General features: G+C 37.8%; 1 protein-coding gene across 1 annotated transcript in view; it reads right to left on the bottom strand.

The window, feature by feature from the left end:
• The window catches only part of Ccdc169 (coiled-coil domain containing 169), a 36,523-nt gene extending 11,915 nt beyond the window's left edge, over positions 1 to 24,608 (bottom strand). The window contains exons 1-6 of the mRNA XM_042685749.1: positions 24,526 to 24,608; positions 23,722 to 23,801; positions 18,569 to 18,679; positions 18,446 to 18,486; positions 744 to 842; positions 544 to 597 (exon numbers count right to left, since the gene is read on the bottom strand). Of these exons, the coding sequence (XP_042541683.1) occupies positions 544 to 597; positions 744 to 842; positions 18,446 to 18,486; positions 18,569 to 18,679; positions 23,722 to 23,801; positions 24,526 to 24,608 (468 nt within the window). The remainder of the gene's footprint in view (positions 1 to 543; positions 598 to 743; positions 843 to 18,445; positions 18,487 to 18,568; positions 18,680 to 23,721; positions 23,802 to 24,525) is intronic.
• Between the last annotated feature and the right edge of the window lie 589 nt (positions 24,609 to 25,197).

A 25,197-nucleotide genomic window follows, 5' to 3' on the forward strand; every position in this document is an offset into this window, starting at 1 on the left:
TGTACAACTATGAAATTTAAGTGCCTGAAATTTCATAACAGCAGAGTTATATTAACTCATCTGTTTGAATTATATGGATTATATTGTTAAGGAAGAAAATAAGCAAAATAATACCTTAATTGCGAAACTTATCTCCTTTTTATCTTTTCTCAAAAGTTATTTTCCTTTCTATGTCCCATATTTAGAAAATTGGTATCTCAGGTGGACCCGTTGCAACAATGAGAAGTACAAGTTGTCATGTCGAAAACGAACTTTACAACTTTGGTGGGGGGGGAGGATTGGGTGGAGGGGGTGGGGGGAGGCTGGGAAGGGATGTGAAGGGTAAACAAAGGAGGAGGCTACAATGCTTGATAGGAAATGTACTCATTATCTTGCCCATATAATTGTAACCCCTCTGTACAGTATGTTCACAATAAAAAAAGAAAAAGAAAATTGGTATCCTTTAGAATGCCAACATGTTTTTGTAGCAAACAATCAAAGCCTAGAAAAATGAGAAGTACAATTTACACAGGAACCTTTAGAATTTGAAAGTAAAAAAGTTACCTGGGACATTTCAGCTACATATACACGGCGTTCATTGTTGGTTCTGTGGTAAGACTATGATAATAAAGAAAAAAGTGAAGAATACAACATGAGAAAAGATTAGCAACACCACGTAAGAAAATTCCTAGGTTTAAGTTAACATTATGTTCCCCGTTGTACAGCAATTTTTAGATGACACTAGCTTCCAAGCAAAAACAAACCTTTGTTTCTTGGTCTAGTCGAAGTGCATATTCTTTCACTTGATTTTCAAGATACCTTTTCTCTTTTTCTAGCTGCTTAAGTAATGCATTCAAAGATTCCTGAAAATATCAAAAGTAAATTTTTATATATACTCATACTACAGGTAACAATAAAGACCATCAGCTTCTTCACTAATGAATACCTTACACACTTAACATTCTGTAATTTCATAATCTCTATGTACTTTTAATAATAATAAGTAAAATATTTGTAAAAAATTATAAAACATTTAACAACATGCCATGTATTATACTAAGTATTATGCCATAGATCCCTTCATTTAATCCTATTTACAACTCCATTTTTTTGGTGTGAGACATCAGAGCCTGGTTCCTAATTACAACTCTTGAGATGGCTAATATGTATTCCCATTTTAATATTGAGAATGTACATATTTAATATTACAGTGTACAGAGGTGATAAAATGGCCCAAGATATACAGATAATTAATGGTAGATGATTAATGTAGATTTGAACACAGGTGAAACTATTCTAAAGGCTACACATACTAAACAATTAATATTACCAATAAATATCATGCATTCATAACACTGCTACCATTGTTAACAAAAGAAGTACAAAAAGAAAATGAAAATCTCTAGCTGGGTGCTGGCAGCTCACGCCTATAATCCTATCTACTCAGGAGGATAGTATCTGAGGAGCGAGGTTCAAAGACTGCCAGACAAATCTGTGAGAAACTCTTATATCCAAGTAACCAGAAAAATCCAGAAGTTGAGGTGTGGTTCAAGTAATAGAGTGCTATCCGTGAACAAAAAAGCTAAGCAATAATGAGATTCCCCAAGTTCTAGCCGCAGTATTGGCAAACACACACACACCAAATATATGTTTGTGTATATATATGTATACGTATATAGATAAATATACATAAATATATATTTATGTATATATTCTCTTGCCAACTATATGCTTTAAATCCATTTTTACTTACTGATGAAAACCACTGGGGCAAATGGTATCATACAGAAAGAAAAATTTTAAACTTCATTTTCATAAGAGGATAGAGTAAACTATTTTATCAACAACAATGTATTTTTACATAAACATAAATAGGAGAAATGCACATCTAAAGGCATAATTTGTGTCTGTCATCTGGATTTCTGGTCTTAGTTTCCTGAACTGCCCTACTTTATATTAGTTATGCAACCTTCTCAACCTTAATACCTGTTCTACCATCTTACTTCTTTTGTTTGGCTTGGTAATTTTACTTTCCAGGTCTTTTTGGTCACTGCCTCCTTCACAATCTCTAGAATTTTCTTTCTTGAATGCTTATTTTCTGAAACGCCTCATCCCTATTGGTTTAGAGAGGTCTTTGCTGTGAAAATCCCAGATACCACATATAAAAGTATAGAGAATTTTATAATCCCTCAACATGGTCACCGGGTAGAAGGAAAAAAAATCTTCCAGACCTGATGACAAAGGACAAAGTAGTCTAAGAAAGAGAAATGTGGGTGTTCTTACTAACACAGAAACAATAAAATGTTGCGTATTGTACATTGCACCCAATACAGAAAAGACATTAAACCAAGTGGACCAAAGACTTGGTCAAAAGTTATCATCCACAGCTCTGTCCATGTTCAACTAGTACTGGACAGTTAGCTTATGAATAGAGTAATCCACAGTGGCTGAAATACAGACTTCTCGCTGACTAACTTGGTAACAAGGCTTCTTCCTACCAAAGTTAAACCAGATCTTCAGTTGGTCAGTGTCTGACCTGTCAGCAAAAGATGCTAACTTGAGCTCCTGATAAGATGCCATCCTTCAAGATCACTAAGCCTGACACTTAGTGACAAGTTGATTATGTAAGATGCCTTCCATCAATCCATCCAGATGCACGTCCCTGATAGTTTTGCCTTTCCTCTCCTTTTCACAGGGCCTCAGCAATCCTTTAGTTCAGAGGAGAAAGGTTACTGTTACCCAAAAATCTCCTTTAGGCAAAAGATCAAACTTCCTATTCTGTTTTAGAAGATACTGTTTGGGTACTCAACTGTAAAAGAATGAGTCTCTAAGAGAGAGAATTGCCCAAATAATAAATATTGAAATATGCCATTGAAACTCTATTACTGGAATTTACAGGGTGCAATTGTGGCTTTAGGTGCCAATTTGCTAAAAGGCTGAATAGCTCTTTTTTATACTCTGGTAAAACCATCAACAAATACCCTTGCTGGGAGAATTTCATGTAAGAAAACCTTTTTGAGAACATGAAATAACTTCACTTCTCTAGCATTTCCAAAATCTGTCATGTGGAAGTGAGTTACAATAGTATTTGGACCTGCTATTGCTGTCTTAGCTCATTTTCAATTGTTATAATGGAATCTCTGAGATTGAGTAATTTATAAAAGTTAGGTTACCTGAGTCTAGAGGCTGGAAGGTCAAGAATAAGCAGCTGAATCTGGCAAGGGCCTATTGCTATGACACAACATGGTAGAGAAGAAGAAAAACAAGTGGAAGCATGCAGAAAAGACAAAAACTAAGGAGAGCCTTGCTTTATAAACCCTATTCTTCCAAGAAAGCCAATAATCCTGTTTAACTACCCAATAACCTCTTAAAGACCCCATTTCCTGACATCACAAGGGCAATCACATTTCAACAGTTTCAGAGGAGACGAATCATGCTCAAGTTATTGCATCTGCAAGCACTTCAACTTGGGCACATACTATCTAGGCTTCTCAGCTGACAGACTTTGAAAAGGCATGTGATCTTATCCTTAGACAAAAAGGAGAGGAGTAGAAATAATTTGTAAGGCCGGTATGACTTAGTGTCTCATAATGAATTAGGCAAGTACCACACACCAGGCATGGTGGCTCACGCCTGTAATGCTAGCTACTTGAGGTGGAAATTGAGAGATTGTGTCTTGAGACCAGCATGAACAAAAAGTTTACAAGACTCCAACTCAGCCAATGACCAGCCAGGGCAGCACATACCTGTGATTCCCAGTGACATGCAGAAGCACAAGTAGAAAGACTGCAGCCCAGGCTGGCCTACGCATAAAGTGAGACTTTACTTCAAAAAAAAAAGTAAACACAAGTGGAGGAATGGCTCAAATGGTAGAATAGCTGCTTAGTTTATTAAGCATGAGATCTTGAGCTCAATTCCCAAGCTCAAGCCCCAAACCCCCACAAAAAAAGAAAACCATAGCACCGTGACCAAACAGGTACCCAATGAATTCTGTATATACCTCTCTCCATCTGGAAGTAGAAAGTGCATAATATATTAACTGTTGGACCCAGTCTCCTACTAGTCCTTTTCCAGGTAGTCTTGACTTGCTACAGTGCACCACGAAAATTGGTTCCAATACCCAAAAAGGAAGAAAAATACTACTAGGAATTCAAAGGAATTCAAGTCTTGCTTCACATGTGCTCTTCCTTATGGCTCACACCTTCAATCACGAAAACCTAAAGATTCCCTTCTCCAAATCAAAGGAAAAACGTGACTGGAGGAGTGGGGGTTGAGATATACTGATGAGTCCAATGTCAAAAAACTACTCCTACCTAGAAAAGGCACTCTGGGCTTTGTAGTCTGCACAACAGGTCCAGAATTAGTGAGCTTGGTTTTCTGTATCCATTCAAGAATCAATCAACTTGGATGGGGATAAGTGGGAAAGATATACACTATGATTAATCAGTCTATGTAAGGTCCTCACCGCTGGACTCTGAAACATAAAAGGAAGTAAAAAATCCTTCAGTGTCAAACGTATGATTGAAAGGAGAAAGCAAGCATAATTTATAGAAGGTGAATTGTTTTCTGGAAGAAGGCAGAGGAAATGTTTTGTTTTGTTTTTTTATATATCAAATCAAACTATCCTCTACAAGAGAGGTTCAAGTTCAGGATTTGGCTATGAAAGGAAGTTATAAGAGGCTAATAAAATTAGACAGCTCGGAGTACAGTGATACTAGAGTTGTTTAATTTACAATCAACTTCCTCAGTACATTGGTGAGAGAGCAGGAGGACAGTGTAATAATGTACTGTATCCACTTAATTTGCAATTTTAATTCTTAAGCTAATAACTGGTAACTTCAGTAACCCTAATTATTACTCATATCAGTACAAAATTCTCCCAGTTTTTGTTGGTCATGACTGAAGTCACTAAATCTACTAAAAGAAATATTCAAGTAGAAGTGGAAGCAGCTAAAAGCTACAAAAACCAAAGAAATATTTTAGAGATGCTAACTCCTTTACATCTTCTCTCTTAGATACTTAATAATGATTATAACTTTTCTAAATTATAGTAAGAGGCTAACTAGGCCAGCCCAAAACTGAGAAAATTCTGGTTTCTGAAAATAACACCAATAAGTCCCTTAGAAGTGTTAACTCCCTACTATGCACATTTGATTAACATCTTCATTTATAACATAATTGGATATTTCTCAGATATTATCTTTGAAAGATAATAAAATACTGATATCATGACTGGCTTCTTGCTTCCTGCCTCAAATATATACATTAGGACAAAATCAATGACATGTAAACATGTTAACTAAGTTGTTTTATAGAAAATTATGGCATAGTGCCAGGCGCTGGTGGCTCATGCCTGTAATCCTAGCTACTCAGGAGGCTGAGATCTGAGGATCATGGTTCAAAGCCAGCCCGGGCAGGAAAGACTGTGAGACTCCTATCTCCAATAACCACCAGAAAAAAACAGAAGTGGCACTGTAGCTCAAGTGGTAGAGCGCTCGCCTTGAGCTGAAGAGCTGAGGGACAGCGCCCAGGCCCAGAGTTCATGCCCCACGACCGACCAAAAAAAAAAAAAAAGAAGAAGAAAATTATGAGATAAACTCATAAACTACTCTACTCTTGTGAACCACAATATCCATGTATAAAGAACAATTGAAAAGAAACAGGAACTGATGGAAGTATTTCAAATTGCTGTTGTATGTATAGACCACTGCTCCTAGGAGTCCAAGGTTAGGATATTATAGAGATATTTATTTAAAAATGCTAAATACATGTATTGGTTTAAAAAATTGGAAAAATTTATATTGAGTTCTAAATGAAGTTTGATTACAAATAACCCACTGGAATAAATTATTTGTATATTTAGAGGTGACCTGGATGAAATATGATCCAAATATGCATGTGTAAACTAGCAGTTAAAATACAAAGTTGCCAGACACTGGTGACTCACTCCTGTAATCCTAACTACTCAAGAAGTTGAAAGCTGAGGGTCTCAGCTCATTGCCAGCCAGGGCAGGAGAGTCTGTGAGACTCTTATATCTAACTACCAGCCAAAAGCCAGAAGTGGAGCTGTGGCTGAAGTGGTAGGGAGTTAGCCTTGGGCAACAAAGCTCAGGGACAGTTCCCACAGACACACAGACACAAACACCACACACACACACACACACACACACACACACACACACACACAGAGAGAGGAAATAACGTTAATATATGTCAAATGTGATGGAATATACACTGTACAGCTTTGGTTGTTTTGTTTTTTGGTGGGTCGTGGGGCTTGAACTCTGGGCCTGGGCGCTGTCCCTGAGCTCTTCAGCTCAAGGCTAGCACTCTACCACTTGGGCCACAGCGCCACTTCCAGTTTTCTGGTGGTTTATTGGAGATAAGAGTCTCATAGACTTTCCTGCCCAGGCTGGCTTAGAACTGAGATCCTCAGATCTCAGCCTCCTGAGTTGCTAGGATTGCAGGCATGAACCACCAGCACTCAGCCACTTCACAAGTTTTTAACAGGTCAATCATTGTGGACAGAGCATATAATGTCTCTCAGATAGAAAGGATATAAGTGGGGGAAAAAAGAGAAGGGAGCAATATATTGACCATATTCTTAAGTATAAGATGATTTAACATTATAGCGGAAGCAAAAATTTGAGCGATACATTAGAGACAAATAAAAATAACTGTAAGGAAGGATCAGTTATAGAATGCTTGGGAGGTTAGGCCCAGGAATCTAAGTTCTGGGAGCTATTCCAAGTTATAAAATGACACAATGAAAGGGGGATAAGAATATTAACCAACTGACAGCCTCTATGACAAATGAGTCGTGACCTTTGAGGTTTAAATTTTTAATATATTTTCTTTGCAGTGAGTCCATATCTTGCAGCTATTCCCATCCAGACGAGATTATCTTCCAACTCTATTCTACAATTAATTTATTCCAATTCCACAATTCATTGATAGCTTTAAGAGGCACCTCCTCTATAACAGAAACTGTACTATATATTGGTATCACAAAGAATAAGGAACCCAGATTTTGTTGTTACCAAACTAGGTGGGGAAGGCTCCAGAATGTGGTCTGTCATGGTGGAGTGTTACTATGTGAACTTGACAATTCTGCACCTATAAAGGAGGGATAGTTTATAATGTCAAGTAGATCAGGTTGGTTCAGTCTCATCTTTAGTGATTTTCTGGCTGCTTGATCTATCAGTTACCAACCAGGGTGAATTAAGTCTCTGATTTTTTTTTTACTTTAACTGCAGTGCTTTATCAAAATGATCCTAGCAGTTTGCAGTCCTAGCATCTTCTGTTCCAGGTAAGCAGTCTCAGTTCTGACTCTGCATTCATCTCTTTAGGGCTAAATTACAAGGCTGGGAGTCTGCCCTGCTAAGTTAGTTCTCTAATGGATCCCCCAAAGTAACCAAGTTCATTTTTCACTTTTCCTTACTGCAATGACAGGTCCCAGCTATTTCATCCTGATTCCCAACTAGAATACAAAGAATGCATTCTCCACATCAAGGCTGGGAATCCTGTACCTGAAACCTCAGTGCTAACACTTAGCGATGATAAAAACTGCTTTGGGTTAAGCAGTTGCAATTAAATCTCCTAACTGATTAAGTCTGCAGCAGCCTACAGCTTTCTCCAAGATCCAGCCAGTTTCTGCATGGGTCAGACTGGCAAATTAAATAAGAGTTAACACAGGTACTAGTATCCTTGCATCTTTGTTAGTTCATTGTGGCATAAATCCCTTTATTGCCTGGAATAAGAAAATGTCTCTAGCTTCTACTTAGTCTTGGAAGAGGTGAAAGGCATAGCTTCAGAAGTGTCCTTTTGGTCTTCTCAACCATAATAGCTTTTACTTCAGAGATAAAGGACTTAATGTGTATGTGTGTGTGTGTGGGGGGGGGGGGGGAGTGACTTCAACTTTCAACTTCCAAATATATCAAGGAGACATCTGTGGGAACACTAGGTCCACTATGATAGGGACCTTAGCCATAGTGTCCCACAAAGGGGAATGTCAACTCATAGTCTATATTTAACCATCCTCTTTTCCCTAGCAGATAGTCATTTGTGTACACAGCCAAAGGTCTCTTTCTTGGAAGAAAGGAAACCCTGTCATGATATATATTTGGAATGGTGCTCTAGCCTTTATGAGGGCTAATTTACATGTCCCTAAAGTCCAGGAGCAGCTGCAAACACATCATCTCCAAAGGCATCTATCCAGATGTCCTGTCTGTTTTCAGGATCCCTAGTCATGTTTATTTGGGCCCTGCCCTTCACAAACCTACCTGAGCTCAAACATGCGCCTGCCTCTAGAGTTCTGCCATTCTCCACAATGAGGGCTTCAGCATCCACTGTTCTGCCCCCTCTGCTACTGAGGGCTTCCTGAGGCTCCCAGAAATACTTTCTGGTTTACAGTATTATTTGCTTAATAGTTGTCAATTCTTCATCATCCTCATGCAAGTGCCAACAGGATTTGGCAGTAAACCCACATTTTCCAAATGCCTGCCCCTATGACTTATTCTACAGTATGCCTTCATCCCAGGACATTTCCTAAGGTCACCATCACCAATGAAGTCTTTAGCAACTGAACTTCCAACCTGAGCCAGGTCCATTCATTTTATATCTATCAATTAGGACAGATTCTCTGCCTACCACAGTTAGTGAGTTCCTCTCTAAGTTCATGTTTTCTTGGATTACTTTTAGTACAGTATCTTTTGCCTGGGCTTCTAAGGAATAGATACCAAAGCAGGGTGAAATGTACAAGGATTATCAGGGGGAAAAAAGGAAGCAGAAAGTGGCTGGCAGAGGCTGCACAGCCATGCAAGTCTAGAAGGTTGAAAGCAGGAGTGTTCTTTTTTTTTTTTTTTAATTTTATTTTATTTTATTTGAGAACATACTGTACAGAGGGGTTACAATTACATGGGCAGGATAATGCATACATTTCTTACCAAGCATTGCAGCCTCCTCCTTTGTTTACCCTTCACCTCCCTTCCCAGCCTCCCCCCTCCCTCCCACCCAATCATACCCCCCCCCCACCGACATTGTAAAGCTGGTTTTGACATGACATTTTGTACTTCTCATTGTTGCAACAGGTCCACCTGAATCCTTAAACAACTTGTTTGTCCCCATCTCCTCCACATGTTATACTGACATCAAATATAGTGAAAGCGGGGGTTACACTGTGGGGGAGGGACATACAAAGCAACAAAGAAATAATCTTATAAATGTGTTAGAAACACATGCATGAAAGAAACAAAAACATTAAAATACATATTTGAGGTTTCGTTTTCCTAACATCACATTATCTGACTTTTTCCGCTTGACTCATACCTATACTAGATATTGCAAATAAGGGAAACCATGGGACCTATGTTTCTTTGGGCCTGGCTTACTTCACTTAATATAATTTTTTCCAAGCCTTTCCATTTCCTAACAAATGGGGAAATGTCATTCTTTCTGATGGAGGCATAGAATTCCATTGTGTATATATACCACATCTTCTTGATCCATTCATCTACTGAGGGGCATCTGGGTTGGTTCCATGTCTTAGCTATGGTAAATAATGCGAGCAGGAGTGTTCTAAGGCCAGTAAATAGTCTAGGAATGGTTTGACAAAGCTTTCAGAGAACCCTGAGAAATAATTGAGTCTCATGTGTGCTAGGAACAAGTCTGCATGGTCAGCTATAGAACAGATGCTAATTATTTACCATAGGTAAGATATGGAACCAACCCAGATGCCCCTCAGTAGATGAATGGATCAAGAAAATGTGGTATATATACACAAAGGAATTCTATGCCTCCATCAGAAAGAATGACATTGCCCCATTTGTTAGGAAATGGAAAGACTTGGAAAAAATTATATTAAGTGAAGTAAGCCAGGCCCAAAGAAACATAGGTCCCATGGTTTCCCTTATCTGCAATAACTAGTATATGTCTGAGTCAAGCAGAAAAGGTCAGTTAAGTTGATGTTAGGGAAATGAACCCTAAGATATGTATTCAAATGTTTTTTTTTCTTCCATGCAATTGTTTCTAACACATTTATAAGATGATTTCTTTGTTGCTTTGTATGTCACTCCCTCATGGTATAACCCCTGCTTTAACTGTACTTGATGTTGTTATAATTTGTGGAGGGGAAGGGAAAAAACAAATCATTTAAATAGGGATACAGGTGGACCCATTGCAACAATGAGACGTACAAGTTGTTATGTCAAAAACGAACTTTACAACTTCGGTGGGGGGGAGGAGGGTTGGGTGAGGGGTGGGAGGAGGAGGGGATGGGAAGGAAAAACAAAGGAGGATGTTACAATGCTTGATAAGAAATGTACTCATCATCTTGCCCATGTAATTGTAAACCCTCTGTACAGTATTTTCACAATTCAAAAAAAAAAAAGAACAGATGCTAAGAGAACAGCCCCTGCAAAGCATAGCTTTGATGACTTTTAAACCCTAGCACCTGCATTCCTCAGGCAACAAGTCTGTGGAAGTCTGTGAGGTGTTAGGTATCTGGGCCACCATACTGTCTTGAGGTATTTCAGTTTTTTAACTGAAGAATCCTCTAATCTGTCTATAGGGTTTAATACCAGCTGGGTTTTTCTAGAACTAGGGCAGAGGAAGAACGCTGAGAGCTCCATTATTCAGGCTTCATATGTTCATATGTGTCCCACTCTCATCATTTTCTACACCTAAAGATCTACGTTCCAGAGCTATGGCAGTTTTATTCCTCCTAATAAAGTATCTCCCGTTGCATTGGGTCCAGTGATCAATTACTCACTTTTCTTATCCTACCTCTTTCCTTACTCATTGACACAAAGAAAGAAAGGAAGAGGGAAGGAAGGAAAGAGGGAGAAAGAATCTATAAGAAAAAAATCATCTATTGATGTCTTACAAGAGAAAAACCCAATAATAGCTCCCAGACAATATTTTACAATAAGCAAGTAGGATGACAAAAGAAAGCAGCATCTGCATGCTTAAATACAAAGTGCCCCCTTGTGGCCAACCCTGTTATTCGCTTTATGGGACAGTTTCTCTATGAGAAATTGTACCCTCTCAGAACTGACGACTCTTACTTTGGAGAGAACACAAAAAATCAAAGCTATGGGGGCCTACATCAAAACAAAGTCAAATAAACTTATATAAAAAAAGAACAAACCCCAAACTAGTAGATGAAAATAAATATTAAAAAATAGGGAAAAGGTAATACATCAGAGATTTAAAGAACTATGCAAAGAATTAATATTGATAAACCCCTAGCTAACTTGATAAAAAGGAGAAAAGGCACTCAATAAATTTAGAGATTCAAGAGAGAATATCACAATAGATACCAAAAATATCCAAAGAATTATGAGGAAATGCTTTGAAAATCTATACTCAAATAAGTTGAAAACTCTAAGAGATGGGTAAATTTCTAGATGAGCTACCAAAACTGAACTCTGTTTAAACCACATAAATAGAGCTATAACAAGCAATGAGATTAAAGCAGTAATAGTCGCCCAACAAAGAAAATTCCAAGGCCAGATTAATCCATTGACAAAGTCTACCAGACTTTCAAAGAACCAATACCAATACCAATACCAATAGAAAAAAAGAGGAACAGTATCAAACTTATTTCATGAAGCAAGTATTACACTCATTCTGAAAACATACAGAGATGCAACAACAAGGAATTATAGACTAATCTTATAGGTAAATATTGATGCAAATAAGCTAACTTCTTGCAAACAGAATTCAACAACACATTTTAAAAAATGCACTCAGATCAAGTTGGTTTCATCCTAGGAACACAGGAACGGGGGAGTTAAACATACACAAATTAATAAATATAATGTATCATATAAACAGAACTAAGAACAAAGGTCACATGATCATTTCAATGAAGAAAATACCTGGGACAAAACTAACATCCTTTTCCAAAGAAATGGGATACACACAGACAAAACTACACTCATCATTTCATAACACCCCTCCTGATTCTTACATAGTCTAATTTATTGTCATCTGTAAGGTCATTTAAGCTGAGGACCCTCAGTCACCCTAAAATCTCCTCCCAGGATCATTCATATATCTGTGTGTGTATGTGTGTGTGTGTGTGTGTGTGTGTGTGTCCTTTCTGCCCCATCTACATATAATGCTAGCCAAGAGGAATTAAAACTGCTCACATTTTAAATAGTTTGCCTTCTCTTACTTAGACTATGAAAAAAGAATGCTAACTGGTGTCCCTGTCTCAACTCTCACCCATACATGGAAATCCTTTGTCTATTTGAGAGTTGGGATAGTTTTAAAACTATATAAGTGGAATGTCAGTGGGTTGTGCCTGTAATTCTAGCTACTCAGGATTACTACTGAATCTGAGAATACTGGTTCAAGAATAAACTTAGGCAGGAAAATCTATAAGGCTCTTATCTCTAATTAACCACCAAAAAGCTGGAAATGGGGCTGTGGCCCAAAGTGGTGGAGTACCAGTCTTGAGGATAAAAGCTACAGGACAGTACCCAGGCCCTGAGTTCAAGTTCCTGTATTGGCACAAAATAAAGCTATATAAAATACTTTAATAGCTTCCATCACATATAAAAAATGCTCACATTATCTAGTAAGAATTCAGACCCTTTATTATCTGACTGAGGATCACAGTTCAAAGCCAGCACAGGCAAAATAATAGTCCATGAGATTCTATCTCCAATTAACCAGCAAAAAATGTAGACTGGAGTTATGGCTCTCCTAGTAGAGTGGTCAGCTGTGAGCTTTAGAAAAAGCTGAGTGAGAGCACAAGCCTTGAGTTCAACCCCAATATTAGCACCAAATCAAGCCAAACAAAACCTTAAATGTTCAATAATAGAGAAAATTTAAAATTCAATGCAGTGGACTATAATACAGCCTTTTAGAATGACAGAACTAAACAGAACTCAGCAGTTGATTTCATTACACTGATTAGCATACTATCTAAAACTGTTCTCCATAAGGTTATAATTATATTAAAAGTGACAACTTGCCAGGCACTGGTGGCTTATACCTATCATTCTAGTTACCCAGGAAGCTGAGATCTGAGGACTATGGTTTGACTCCAGCCAAGGCAGGAAAGTCCATGAGACTCTCATCTCCAAAAAGCCAGAAGTGTGTCTGTGGCTCAAGTGGTTAGACCGCTAGGTTTGAGCAAAATAACTAAGAAACAGTGCCCTGGCCCTGAGTTCAAGCCCTAGAAAATTAATTTTTTAAATGTCAACAACCACAAAAACTACATGTAATCCTTTTCATTCTCTTCTTTTTTGGATGACTTATTAGATTGTCCTTTTTTATTAATATATGCCTAACATCTACTAAATTAAGGACTGTCAATTTTATTGAGAGTCTTTTAGTCTTTTGCCCATTTTCTGTCTTTAATTTTCCAAATGCCACTAAATATATAATCATGTTTTTGCTGGTACTGAGGTTGACTCAAGGTCTCGTGCTTGCTAAGTGTGTGCTCTAACATTTTAGCCACTCCACCAGCTCTTTTGTGTTGGTTATTTTAGAGACAAGGTATCACTTTATGCCTAGACCAGCCTGGATTATAATCCTGTTTGACTCTCCCTGGGTTGCTGGCATGACATGCATACTCCACTGTTGCCCAGTCATCAGTCGAAATGGAATAACATGAACTTTCTTTTCTGATCTAGGCTGGCCTCAAACCATGATCCTCCATCTCAGCCTACTCAGTAACTAGAATTACAGACTTCAGCCACTGATTCTGGCCTAATATATAACACTTCAACTTGAAATGTCATTCCTTTGTGTAACAAAGCTTATTGTATACTTGTACCCATTCTCTTCTTCTTCCTACTTATTCTTAATTAAAACATTACATTTTCAGCTTGTTTTGCCCATGAGGATGGCTATATGATTCAGTTCTAAGTATTGAGATGTAAGATTGAATTGCTGGGTACAGCTTAAAAGTTCTTTGCAGGAGAGTAGACATGATTGCCCTTCACCTTTGCCAGTTTCCGTTCACCTACTCTTTTTGGATAAGAATGTGAAGGAAGCCAGATGCTGTTGGCTCACCTCTGTAACCCTAGCTACTTAGGAGGCTGAGATCTGAGGATCCCAGTTGAAAGCCAGCTCAGGCAGGAAGTCCATGAGACTCTTACCTCCAATTAACCACCAAAAGATCATTAGTGGAGCTGTGACTCAAAGTGGTAGAGTGTTAGCCTTAAGCAAAAGAGCTCAGGGACAGTGCCCAGGCTCTGAGTTCAAGCCCCATGACTGACAAAAAAAAAAAAAATGTGATGGAAGTATAATGAAGCAGCCATCTTGTGGGCGATGGGTTAGAAGTCACCTACAAATAGATAACTGATACAACCCGCTGAAAATTAAATGTTAGCTAATTATATCATGGAGACAGTTTTTATATACTCTATACTACCTTCAGAGAAAAGTTAATCTAAAAAAACAAAACAAAGCCCGGTGCCTGTGGCTCTCGCCTGTAATCCTAGCTTTTTAGGAGGCTGAGATCTGAGGATCTCGGTTCGAAGCCAGCCCGGGCAGGAAAGTCCGTGAGACTCTTATCTCCAATTAACCCCCAGAAAACTGGAAATGGTGCTGTGGCTCAAGCAGTAGAGCGCTCACCTTGAGCTGAAAAGCGCAGGGACAGCGCCCCAAGCCCAGAGTTCAAGCCTCACGACTGACCAAAAAACAACACAAACAAACAAAAAACAAAAGTTAACGGCTCTAAACTATCCTAATCTGTTTCCAAAGAAGGACTAGAATTCCACTCTTTCTTAAGGAAGTAACCTTTATCCAACATATTAAAATCAAGACCACCTTAACAATTAATTTAAAAATAACATTTCACATATTTTCAGATAGTATTGTAAAATATCACATATCAAAACCCAGTACCTTTCCCTTTAGCAATTTTAAAGTGTGTTTGTAAAGATTATTGCTGAGGACTGAATGATGGGTATTCACAAATAGTGGGAATTCATACTCTAGTGCCCCCCCCAACCCAAACCACCAATTTAAGCCATATCAACTTAGAAGGAAATTTTACAGTATGTTTTTATATACCAACATATGTCTGAATTTAAAAAATATTGCTCTCTATATCAATGACTAAGACTTAATACAGTGTTATCCTTGTATATAATATATCTCTTGATTAGTATTGAATTCTAGGATATCAGTATGTTCTGCTCAGTACTTGGATAGTTCCTTTGCTGATCAAATACTGCTTAGAACCTACTCACAAAACCACTGGTGAATTTTACTGTTTTAAAAAACCTAAATACTTGCACAGGTCATCTGCCTAGAAAACAGAGAAGGCAAGTTCCATTTGTTCTGAATTTCCATTCTTTCTCTGCTGGGTCTATGGCCAACCCACCATGATAGTCTTACTACTTCCTTTGTGTTTTACTGAAGAGAAATATAATTTTCTGTCTCTGGATCTAAACCTGTTAGAGAACCCCACTTCAAGACTCTCACAAGGGCTGGGAAGGTGGCTCAGTGGTAGAGTGCTTGCCTTGCATGCCTGAGGCCCTGCATTCGATTCCTCAGCACCACATAAGCAAAAAGAAAAAAGCCAGAAGTGGCACTGTGACTCAAGTGGTAGAGTGTTAGCCTTGAGCTGAAGAGCTGAGGGACAGTGCCCAGGCCCAGAGTTCAGGCCCCATGACCGGACCCCCAAAAAAATTTAAAAAAAAAAGACTCTCACAAGTCCTTTAAGAAAATTATTTGTCAGTTAAATGTATTGTAGAGTCTCCATCTCAGGGAGTAATTGAAAAAACTAACTGTTCCATAGACAGCTGTAAAGTACTTTACCAAGTCACACCTACACGGAGCTATCCATACCCAATTCTTTAGGACTGGGGCTAGGTTACCAACGAGCAAATAGCCAAAATATTTTATATTTACAATCTGTAGGGAATACTTCATATTTCATTATTTATAGGCAATATTAAAACTAGCTTAAATTTAAAAAATGCTACAGTTAAACTAGCTCTAAAAGTAATTTCTGAAGTGCCACAAGAGGGTAGTATTACTCTACTAAAGAGGGGGAGAAAAAACTACAGTTTTTCCAGTTTGAAAAAAGAAGTCATCTTTCCTGACTTACCTAGTAACAAAGAGGTGAATACTTATGAACTGACAATGAGAGGGGTATGCAAATACTTGCTCTTCATTATTAGCAACATGCAACATTTCTCTATATTTGTCAGTAAGAAATTGCACTTACTCAAAACAACAACAAAAAACACCCACAAGTGCTCTGGAGGTCCTCAGGAAACCTGAGAATGCAGCTTTCAACTCAGTGCTTTGGCTGCAGCTATCTGTTGTTATTGATAATGAGCAGTACAGAGTAATTCAGTGAAATGGTACAGGACTTTTAGAGGAAGAAAATATGACTCTGTGCTTATACTGTGTAGGCTTGAGCAACTCCCTTAATCTCTTCCATTTTAGTCACATGATTAAAGAAAATAATATTAAACTCTATTCCATCAGGTTGTTGTGAGGCTGAGATAAGGAAATATAAAATATACATACTGCATATAATTAAAGATAGATGATCATTGTTGTCCTACAAATTAGCTGAATATTGTATTTTTACTTTCAAAAAGTACCACAAACTCCCCATGTTTCTGAGCACTTTTAAGTAAAAATTCAACAAGAGTTCTGAGTAAAAGGCTATTTCTAAGCATACTCTGGAATGTAAATCATGCTACAGGCCTTCTCTATATTTTAAAGAGAAATTTTGAATGAATGAAAAGCCAATGAATGTGCTTTGTAAAGTATTAAACATAAAATACCTAGTAATTTCCCAGGGGTTAAAATGAACTCTCAAGACATGAGAAGATGTCACGAAAGACAAACAGTCTGAGGCTCATTGTAAGGTAATGTTATGGGTTCTCTGTTGGGTTTTACTCATATCTTACATATTTGGTATGTGTATAGAAGAATATTTATGTGAGTGGGTATACATAGATGCAGGCATAATACAGAGGAACTGGCATGGGACTGTTTTAGATATGCAGAATGAGGCAGAATGAGGCAAAACAGCTAAGATATGGTGATGAGAAATAGGAAAAATATATTAGAAATTAGTCAGATCCAGGAGCTGAGACTGAATTGGTAAATATGGCTGAAAGCAATCACTCGACCAGCAAAAAATCAAATCAACTCTTCAAAATGAATAGACCTTTATGCCTTCCTTTTTAAATGAGATACAATGCCTCTGGAGGGAGAAATAAATCTGAGAATAAAAAGACCTGGTTTGGGTTTTTTAATTTAATTTATTTTTAAATATAAATTTATTGTTATTATTAAGGTATTACTATTTCATAAGTGATTATCATTTCATAAGGAAATTAGTACATTTCTTTTTTTAGACAATGTCACCCCTTCCTTTGCTTTCCCACAGCTTCCCTCTCCCAAACTTGTATACAAGTTTGTTTTTGTTTTAAATGTGTGACCAGAGTACCTTTAAAAGATAAAAGACCTCAACTGCTGGGTGCTGGTGGCTAACACTTGTCATTCTAGTTACTCAGGAGGCTGAAATCTGAGAACTACAGTTAAAAGCCAGAGCAAGCAAGAAGGTGTGTGAGACAGTTGCACCGCACCGCCAATTAACAACCAGAAGAAGCTGGGAGTAGAGCAATGGCTCAAGAGGTAAAGTGCTAACCTTGAGAAAAAAAAAAGCTTAGGGACTCTGAGTTCAAGCTCTAGAACTGGAATACCCACATTTAAAAAACAAGAATAAAAAGACTACAAAGAACAGACACTCAGGTCACAGCTCTTTTGACTAAAAGACCAATTCAGACCCCTTGTCTCCATGTTGGTGACAGAATCAAAAGAGGATAATTTGAAAATTGTGAAGAACTACATATCCAGGTGACCAGTTCTAAACTGGAATCTTCTGGCCAATTTAGGAGAAATAAATACCCTTGGACAAAGATCACTCATTGTAACTTTGCCCCTCACCTTCTTTCTGATAACTTGTAAAAAGGTGCAATTGTTGTTTCTTTTTTTACCCCATGGACCCTTTGTCTTACTGCAGTAAATAAATCTATTAACTAAACGTGCTAAATGCTGGCCTTCTGTGTTACTTTGAAATTATTTCATTATTATTCCAAATTCCTGGGAGTCCTGGTGACTTGAAAAATTATGTGGAGTTCCCACTGCTATTGGGGAAATCCTCTTTTCCAAATAATCTTCCCAGTAACACAGAAGGTATGTGAGACTGATGGTACACTGAGATTCCTTTTCTTTTGTATTTACTTCATATGTTTGTGCCTACATATAAATCCCTGTCCAGTTTTGTAAGGGGGAGATGATGTTGATAGTCTTGTTCCTTGTTAGTGGATTTCTTGAATGCTGGAATTGCTTTTCTGAACAAAATATTTTATTTGAACCTTGCCATAGTCTTTATAATTTTGTTTGGAATCTGTCTGGGGGAAAATATACATAATTTCTTTCAATTATTTGTTTTGCTTAGCCATCCTTTACTTACCACTGACATTCGTTCATAGACACGAATAGAAGATAGTCTATCTACAATAAAGCAAATATGGGCAATTGATATTTTATTAATTTCAATTCAACTTATAAGACATACATATCATTCCTTTTGTACCTGAAGGATTTCCACGGCATTTTTCCATTTTTTCTTCAAGAGACCTAATTTGCTTTTCTAATTGACCATTAAGTTCGAGTTGGGTCTCATAACGAGCTTTCCATTCACTACCTGAGTGAAAAAGGTAGGGGAAAAAAAATCAAGATCACCCAGACTGCATTTCATTTACTCATTTGAATAACATGAACCAAGGCAACTTATTACTATACCTAACTAATGATGAATACAAACAAACTAAAGGAAATAATTTTAAGTCTCTATTTCTGTTAGATTTTTCAGACTATAGACACATCGCAGCATACCAGGATATCCACTTTATGTCACCCATCCTTTACCTTCTTATGCATCCGAATAAGGAATTCAATTAAAGGAAATAGTAGGCACATATTTCTTTCCTTGAGCATAAAATCTCTACATTACTGCCCATATTCATCTTTTCACTTTGAAAAAGAGCTTTAGGGGCTGGAAAGGTGGCTCAGTGGTAGAGTGCTTGCCTTGCATGCAGGAGGCCCTGGGTTCAATTCCTCAGCACCACATAAGCAGAAAAAGCCAGAAGTGGTGCTGTGGCTCAAGTGGTAAAGTGCTAGCCTTGAGCTGAGGGACAGCACCTAGTCCCAGAGTTCAGGCCTCACAACCAAAAAAATAATCAAAAAGAAAAAGAAAAAGAAAGAGCTCTAAAGTCTGTTTAATAACTAATGTGTATTTGTGGTTTCTATATACAAATCGCAAAACTCTTCACATGACTAGTTATTTAATCCTCATTAAAAAAATTTTATTTATTGATCTTTTTTGTTGGCTGTGGGGGTTGAACTCAGGACTTGGGCTCTGTCTCTGATCTCTTTCACTCAATGTTAGTGCTCTAAGCTTTGTGGAGATAAGTATCTTACAAACTTTCCTTCCTGGGCTGGCTTTGAATTGTGATCCTCAAGACTCAGCCGCCTGAGTAGCTAGAATTACAGGTGTGAGCCACCAGCATCTGGCTGGTTTAATAATCCAGTCATATTGAAATTGTTCAGTATATAATAACTACAACATTAAAGCTGTCAATTTGAAAACAGTATAAGAAGAAATTAACATGGGAATAAAAAAGCCTAATGTGGCACTTCCATTAGGTACTGTAGGGATATAAAAATAAAGTTAGACACCATGAGTGCCTGTCAAGTTTTCAGGGTATAAATGGCTTTTCTTTATTGTTTGATGTGTCTTTTCTTCTTTGCACACTCATAAGTTAGAGTAAAAATGTCTATGGTAGAATGAAGGTTCATAACCCTAAATATTCATCTTCATGTTTATTTAATAATAAAGTTCTCTTTAGGTTCTGTTTCATAATAATTAAAAACCAAATGATTTCCTCATAGATTGGATGTGAAAAATATTTTACATTTGTGTACAAAGGCGGCAGGGGGCTGGGGGGGGGACAATGACAACACAAAGCTAACATTAGACAGCCCTTGCTATGACTGGTCAGTCAGGAGAAAATGTTTGGTTACGTGGATGCTATGGAACACATTAGCCAATAAAGGTTCCAAGTGAGGAACTATATCCTGATAGAAATAACCTCTGACCCAACCAAAAAAGGTAAGAAAATATATTAAAGCAGAGAGATTTGGCAAGGACAAACATACCAACATGTCTACACAGGAGGAGGTATATGGAGACATAGGGAAGTAGTTACTGCTTCTTCAATTTCAGGTGATTTCGTGATGAAAAACAACAACAATCTACAAAGTAGATTAAGTAGATTAAGTTTGAGTCATCTCCACCACTTACCTGAATGTGAATGAGATTTGGAGCTAGTGCCTTTCTTTTCTTGCTTTTGTTTCTCATCTGCAAAATAATGATAGCTAAAGTTCCTATCTTATATGAACTTTATCTTTCCTATCTTATTGGGAACACTCATGAAACAAAGTGTGTAGAATGCTTCAGGGCATGCAGAAATGCTATCAGAGTTGTTATACTTTATTTTATCACAATGATCATCAACATTATAAAAAAAAATTGTCTCCAAAGTGCTTCCTGGAGAGGCAACACTGTACTGCAGTATATAGCTTGTAACAAAAGCAGCTTTTCTTCAAGATAAAGGATCCCTATGAGTAGTCATGCAGCAATCTGGGAAAGGTATTAGTAGGCAACATGATGAAAAAAAATCTAGACTGGGAAGGTGGCTCAGTGGTAGAGCGCTTGCCTTGCATGCCTGAGGCCCTGGGTTCGATTCCTCAGCACCACATAAGCAAAAAGAAAAAAGCCGGAAGTGGTGCTGTGGCTCAAGTGGTAGAGTGCTAGCCTTGAGCTGAAGAGCTGAGGGACAGTGCTCAGGCCCAGAATTCAGGCCCCATGACTAAAAATAAAAAAAAAATCTATTTCTATTACATCTATAACTTCGGAAATTGACTCAGCAATGGAGGAAGTTCAAACAGAGAAATATGGGTAGGACATATAGGCAACTCATGAGTCTGAAAATGTGGTCAAATTGTCTTTCAGCTAAAAAGATCTGAAACACAATGTGTTGCCTACTAAGGAAGTAGAAAACCTCACTTTCTAACCTGCTATTGTCAACATTAAAAAAAATAAGACCATTAATATATTAGATTTTAACTAATGCCATAGAAAGTTCTGGACTACTAAATTCTAAAAAATGAAAATTGCAATAGTTATGATTGTTCAACGGTGTAGTACATTTTAATGATAGCAGCAAGTGTTTTTGTATTTTTCCCCTTCAAAATGGAAATGCCTCTAATGTTTCATCATTAAGTACAATGTCTGCCTGAAGTAAATAGAAGTAATATTTGTTTTCAAATGAGGAAGACAAATTGAATTTTATGAAAAGAATTTTAAAAACCATTTAATCTATACACATATGAATTAATAACCAAAAAGATCCAAGGTTGGAAACCAGACTATAAATGGAAACAAATGTTCTCAAAGGAAAGGTCTGTGGATTTGTGTGTAGTCACTATATGGAATGTATAACCCTATTTGTCAAGGATCATTTAAGAAATGGGAAAAAAAGAGGACTCAGACCTGGAGCATTCACAGTACTTTTAGCAATCAGGAAGATGAAGAGAAATGACAAGTGCCAGTTGGTAGGAAGATAACCAAGACAGTGTGGTATTGTCCTTTCAAAAACAAGTTCTTGATCAACTGTGACAATGATTGATAGGCCAAGTAAAATGAGAAATGAGAGCTGCTGATGTACTCAGCAAAGTGGAACGAAATGGTGACCTTGATGAAAGAAGTTGATTGGAGGCAAAACTTCTGGAATGAGTGTAGGAGAAAATTAGTTAGTTATCTTTGTACTGGGCAAATTTAGTCTGTTATCTCTAGGTGGACAAATGCCACAGAGCCTCACTAAACTAAGGTTCACTTCTCTAGATGAAAAAAAGAAATTGAGGAGCAAATTTAAGGTTAAGAGGTGGGAAAAAAAAGCAGAGACTAAGGGTGTGAGCTTTGATAGGAGAATGCCTGGATTTGAATTCCAGATCTATCACTGACCATCTCCATAGCCTTGAGAAAGGCATTTCAAGCTTGATTGTTATTGTTGTTGTTGTTATTGTTTTTTGTAACTGCTAAGTTATATGGCAGTTTGCTGCAAGGCAGTATGCAACTAAAACTTTCATGAGTAATGTGGTAGATGGAAATTATAGTAGTAGAAATCTAATGGAAGCTAGGCCTTGCAAATCCTTAGGTATATGACCTTCTTTCTTACATAAATGAGGATAATGCCCGCTGTCAGCTATTTATCTTAGGCTTTAGCTTTAGCCTAAAAGAGAACTTCCTCTCCTGCCATCTTGATATTTTCTTCATGCTTATGTACAAATACCTTTCCATGATAACTGTTGCTAATATGTCTTGTTATGCAATATTTACTAGTGGGCACAGATAATGCTTTGCATGTGGATCCAGGATCATGCCTTCTACTTTTTCTGTAAACATATAGATGAGAGTACTTTATCTACTCTTGCCAATGGAAATACTTGATAAATGAACCTAGGGGCTACCCTCACTGAGCTAGTGATAACTAAAGTACACATAAGGAGATATAGGAAGCTACTAGCCTTAGATAAAATGTTGTTCTCCAATCAAACTTTAATAGAGTGTTAGGAATTTACAGCAAGTGGCTTTTGATTTCTCATTTGGCTACTAATCCAGTTTGTCTCCCAAGAAAAGGGAAGTATAAATGGGTTAAGGACCAAATCCTACCCTTTTCACCCTAATAAACACCTCAGCATTGTCTTCTCTGGTAACACCATCTTTCAGCCCTTACTGGAGTGTCCAGTTCTCTTTCCCTAGGTTCCCTTTTCTCCTTACAAAGAACACAGATTACTTCTCATAACCTGATTTTATTTTGACCTTGGCTCCCAGTACTAAGGAAAAAAGAAAAGTGTTCATTCAAAGTGTTGCTACATGACAAGGTGTCAATCAGTATTTGTGGAATACATTAATAACCTGAATTCATTATGAAGTTTAAAGATAGATGGGTATGTGTGTGATGTATTTTATATACTCTCTCCTCCCCAGATTTTAGTTACAGCTCATATCCAATAGAAAAGAGGGGTGTAATTTAAGTTAAATGCAAAGCTTGTCATATTTTATCACTCCAAAAGAATTTATAGATTGATGTTAATAATAAAATTTTGTGAATTCATGAATACACTGAACTTGTAAGGTGGAAAAAATAATTATATAGTAATAGGTTTGCATTCTGAAGTATTAGTTTTACAGTTTTACTTTTTACTAAAGTAGTTTATTGTAAATTATTATTAATGATACCAAAAAGCCATGCTGAAATTTTGTTTTTTTGTTTTTTTTTTTGTCAGTTGTGGGGCTTGAACTCTGGGCCTGGGCGCTGGTCCCTCAGCTCTTCAGCTCAAGGTGAGCGCTCTACCACTTGAGCTACAGTGCCACTTCCGGTTTTCTGGTGGTTTATTGGAAATAGGAGTCTCACGGTCTCTCTTGCCTGGGCTGGCTTTGAACCGCGATCCTCAGATCTCAGCCTCCTGAGTAGCTAGGATTACAGACGTGAGCCACCAGCGCCCGGCCCATGCTGAAATTTTGGTACTATGATTTAACCTGTGTTCTTTAACATACTCTAAGTATTCTGATAAAATGAACAAGAATTATACAGGAGTCACATAATGTTTCTACTTCTTTACCTTCATTATCACTATTGAGTTTGGCTTCCATTTCTGCTATCTTGTGTCTTATTTCAAGCAATGACAGTTGCACTATATCCCTGTCATTAAAAATATGTTGGTTAGTTATATTTCAATCAAAAATAACATGAAACAATGAAAGCATAGCTACCTACTAATACTTCAGAAACAATTTTACTCTGAAATATAATTGGCAGCATGGTTGCAATGAAAACTACGGATCAGTCAATTTCCAAAAGACTATATCTTAAAACTCAAAGTGCACAGACAATCACTGGAAATGACCCTTAACCCAAATCTCAAGGAAGTTTGTTATCTGGTGCGCACAACCCAGCAAATTAAAAGCTTCAAAGCATTGCAAAAAGGCTAGGGCCAGAGGGGCCTACGTAAGAACTGATAGCCCAAAACAAAGAAAACACAGATCCTTCTTAAGCATACCAAAGGTCAGCTACTCTGGACACCAGTAAGCAGTACATTAATCAAAGAGAAGAAAATGAGAGGCTCATTTATTCAGCATTTTTGAATGCCTATTATGTTAGAAGCACTGAATTAAAGACAATACAGTGAATCATATATGTACAGTGTATACATATATATGTAATACACATATATAATATACAGATGTATATGTGTATATGTATGTGCGTATAGATGTATATAGGTGTATACATATATGTGTATATATCTAGCTATTTATCTACCTATACAAATGTATATATGTGTGTGTGAACACGGGAAGGGGGTCAGATGGGGACACACACGGGGAATGGGGACACGCACGGGGAAGTACACTGCCCAACTCACTTCATGTGGATTTCCTCCAGCAACTCCAGTTTAAGGCGGTCTATGCTCACACCATCAAAGTTGTCATCTCCTCCCTCCCCCATAGTGGCAGGTCAGAGACCTCCTGTGCCCCTCCTCTCCACACAGCTTGGGACATAAGATCTGAAGAGATCCACTGGAGCCGGGGAAGAAGGGATGGATGGCAAGCATCGTCGCCATGGTGACGCCCTGCGCCCCTCCTCCTTTGCGTGGGACACATGGTGATGTCACAGGGCGTCAGCAGCGATTCCAAGAGGGTGGGGCTAGAACTAGTGGCCATAGATTAACATTCCACAACCGGGCCAGAAACTTGGGCCATCATTCCTTCTCCTACATGGTGGAAGGTCACCCTTTGCTCAGGTACCAAGAATTTTGGTGCACTGGCTACACATCTGCCTTTTTCTGGTCTCAGGTGTGATATTTTCTTTATTGCAAGGTCTATTGAACGCACACCAGAGCCTGTGCTTAGGCATACAGTAGGAGGATTGGGCCTTGGAAAGATACTGCCGGAATTGGGGAAGAAGTGAGCCTCCAAACCAAGAGCTTTTCTCTTAGTTTTAGGCAGATCTGCGGACTGTCCACTACAACTTGAAATTTTATCTGTTTAGATATACAATTTTCATTCTCTTGAGGCATCTAACTTTTAATTGCCTT

This window comes from Dipodomys spectabilis, unplaced genomic scaffold, assembly GCF_019054845.1.
Source record: "Dipodomys spectabilis isolate Male_0828 unplaced genomic scaffold, ASM1905484v1 ptg000095l, whole genome shotgun sequence".
Lineage (NCBI taxonomy): Eukaryota > Metazoa > Chordata > Mammalia > Rodentia > Heteromyidae > Dipodomys > Dipodomys spectabilis.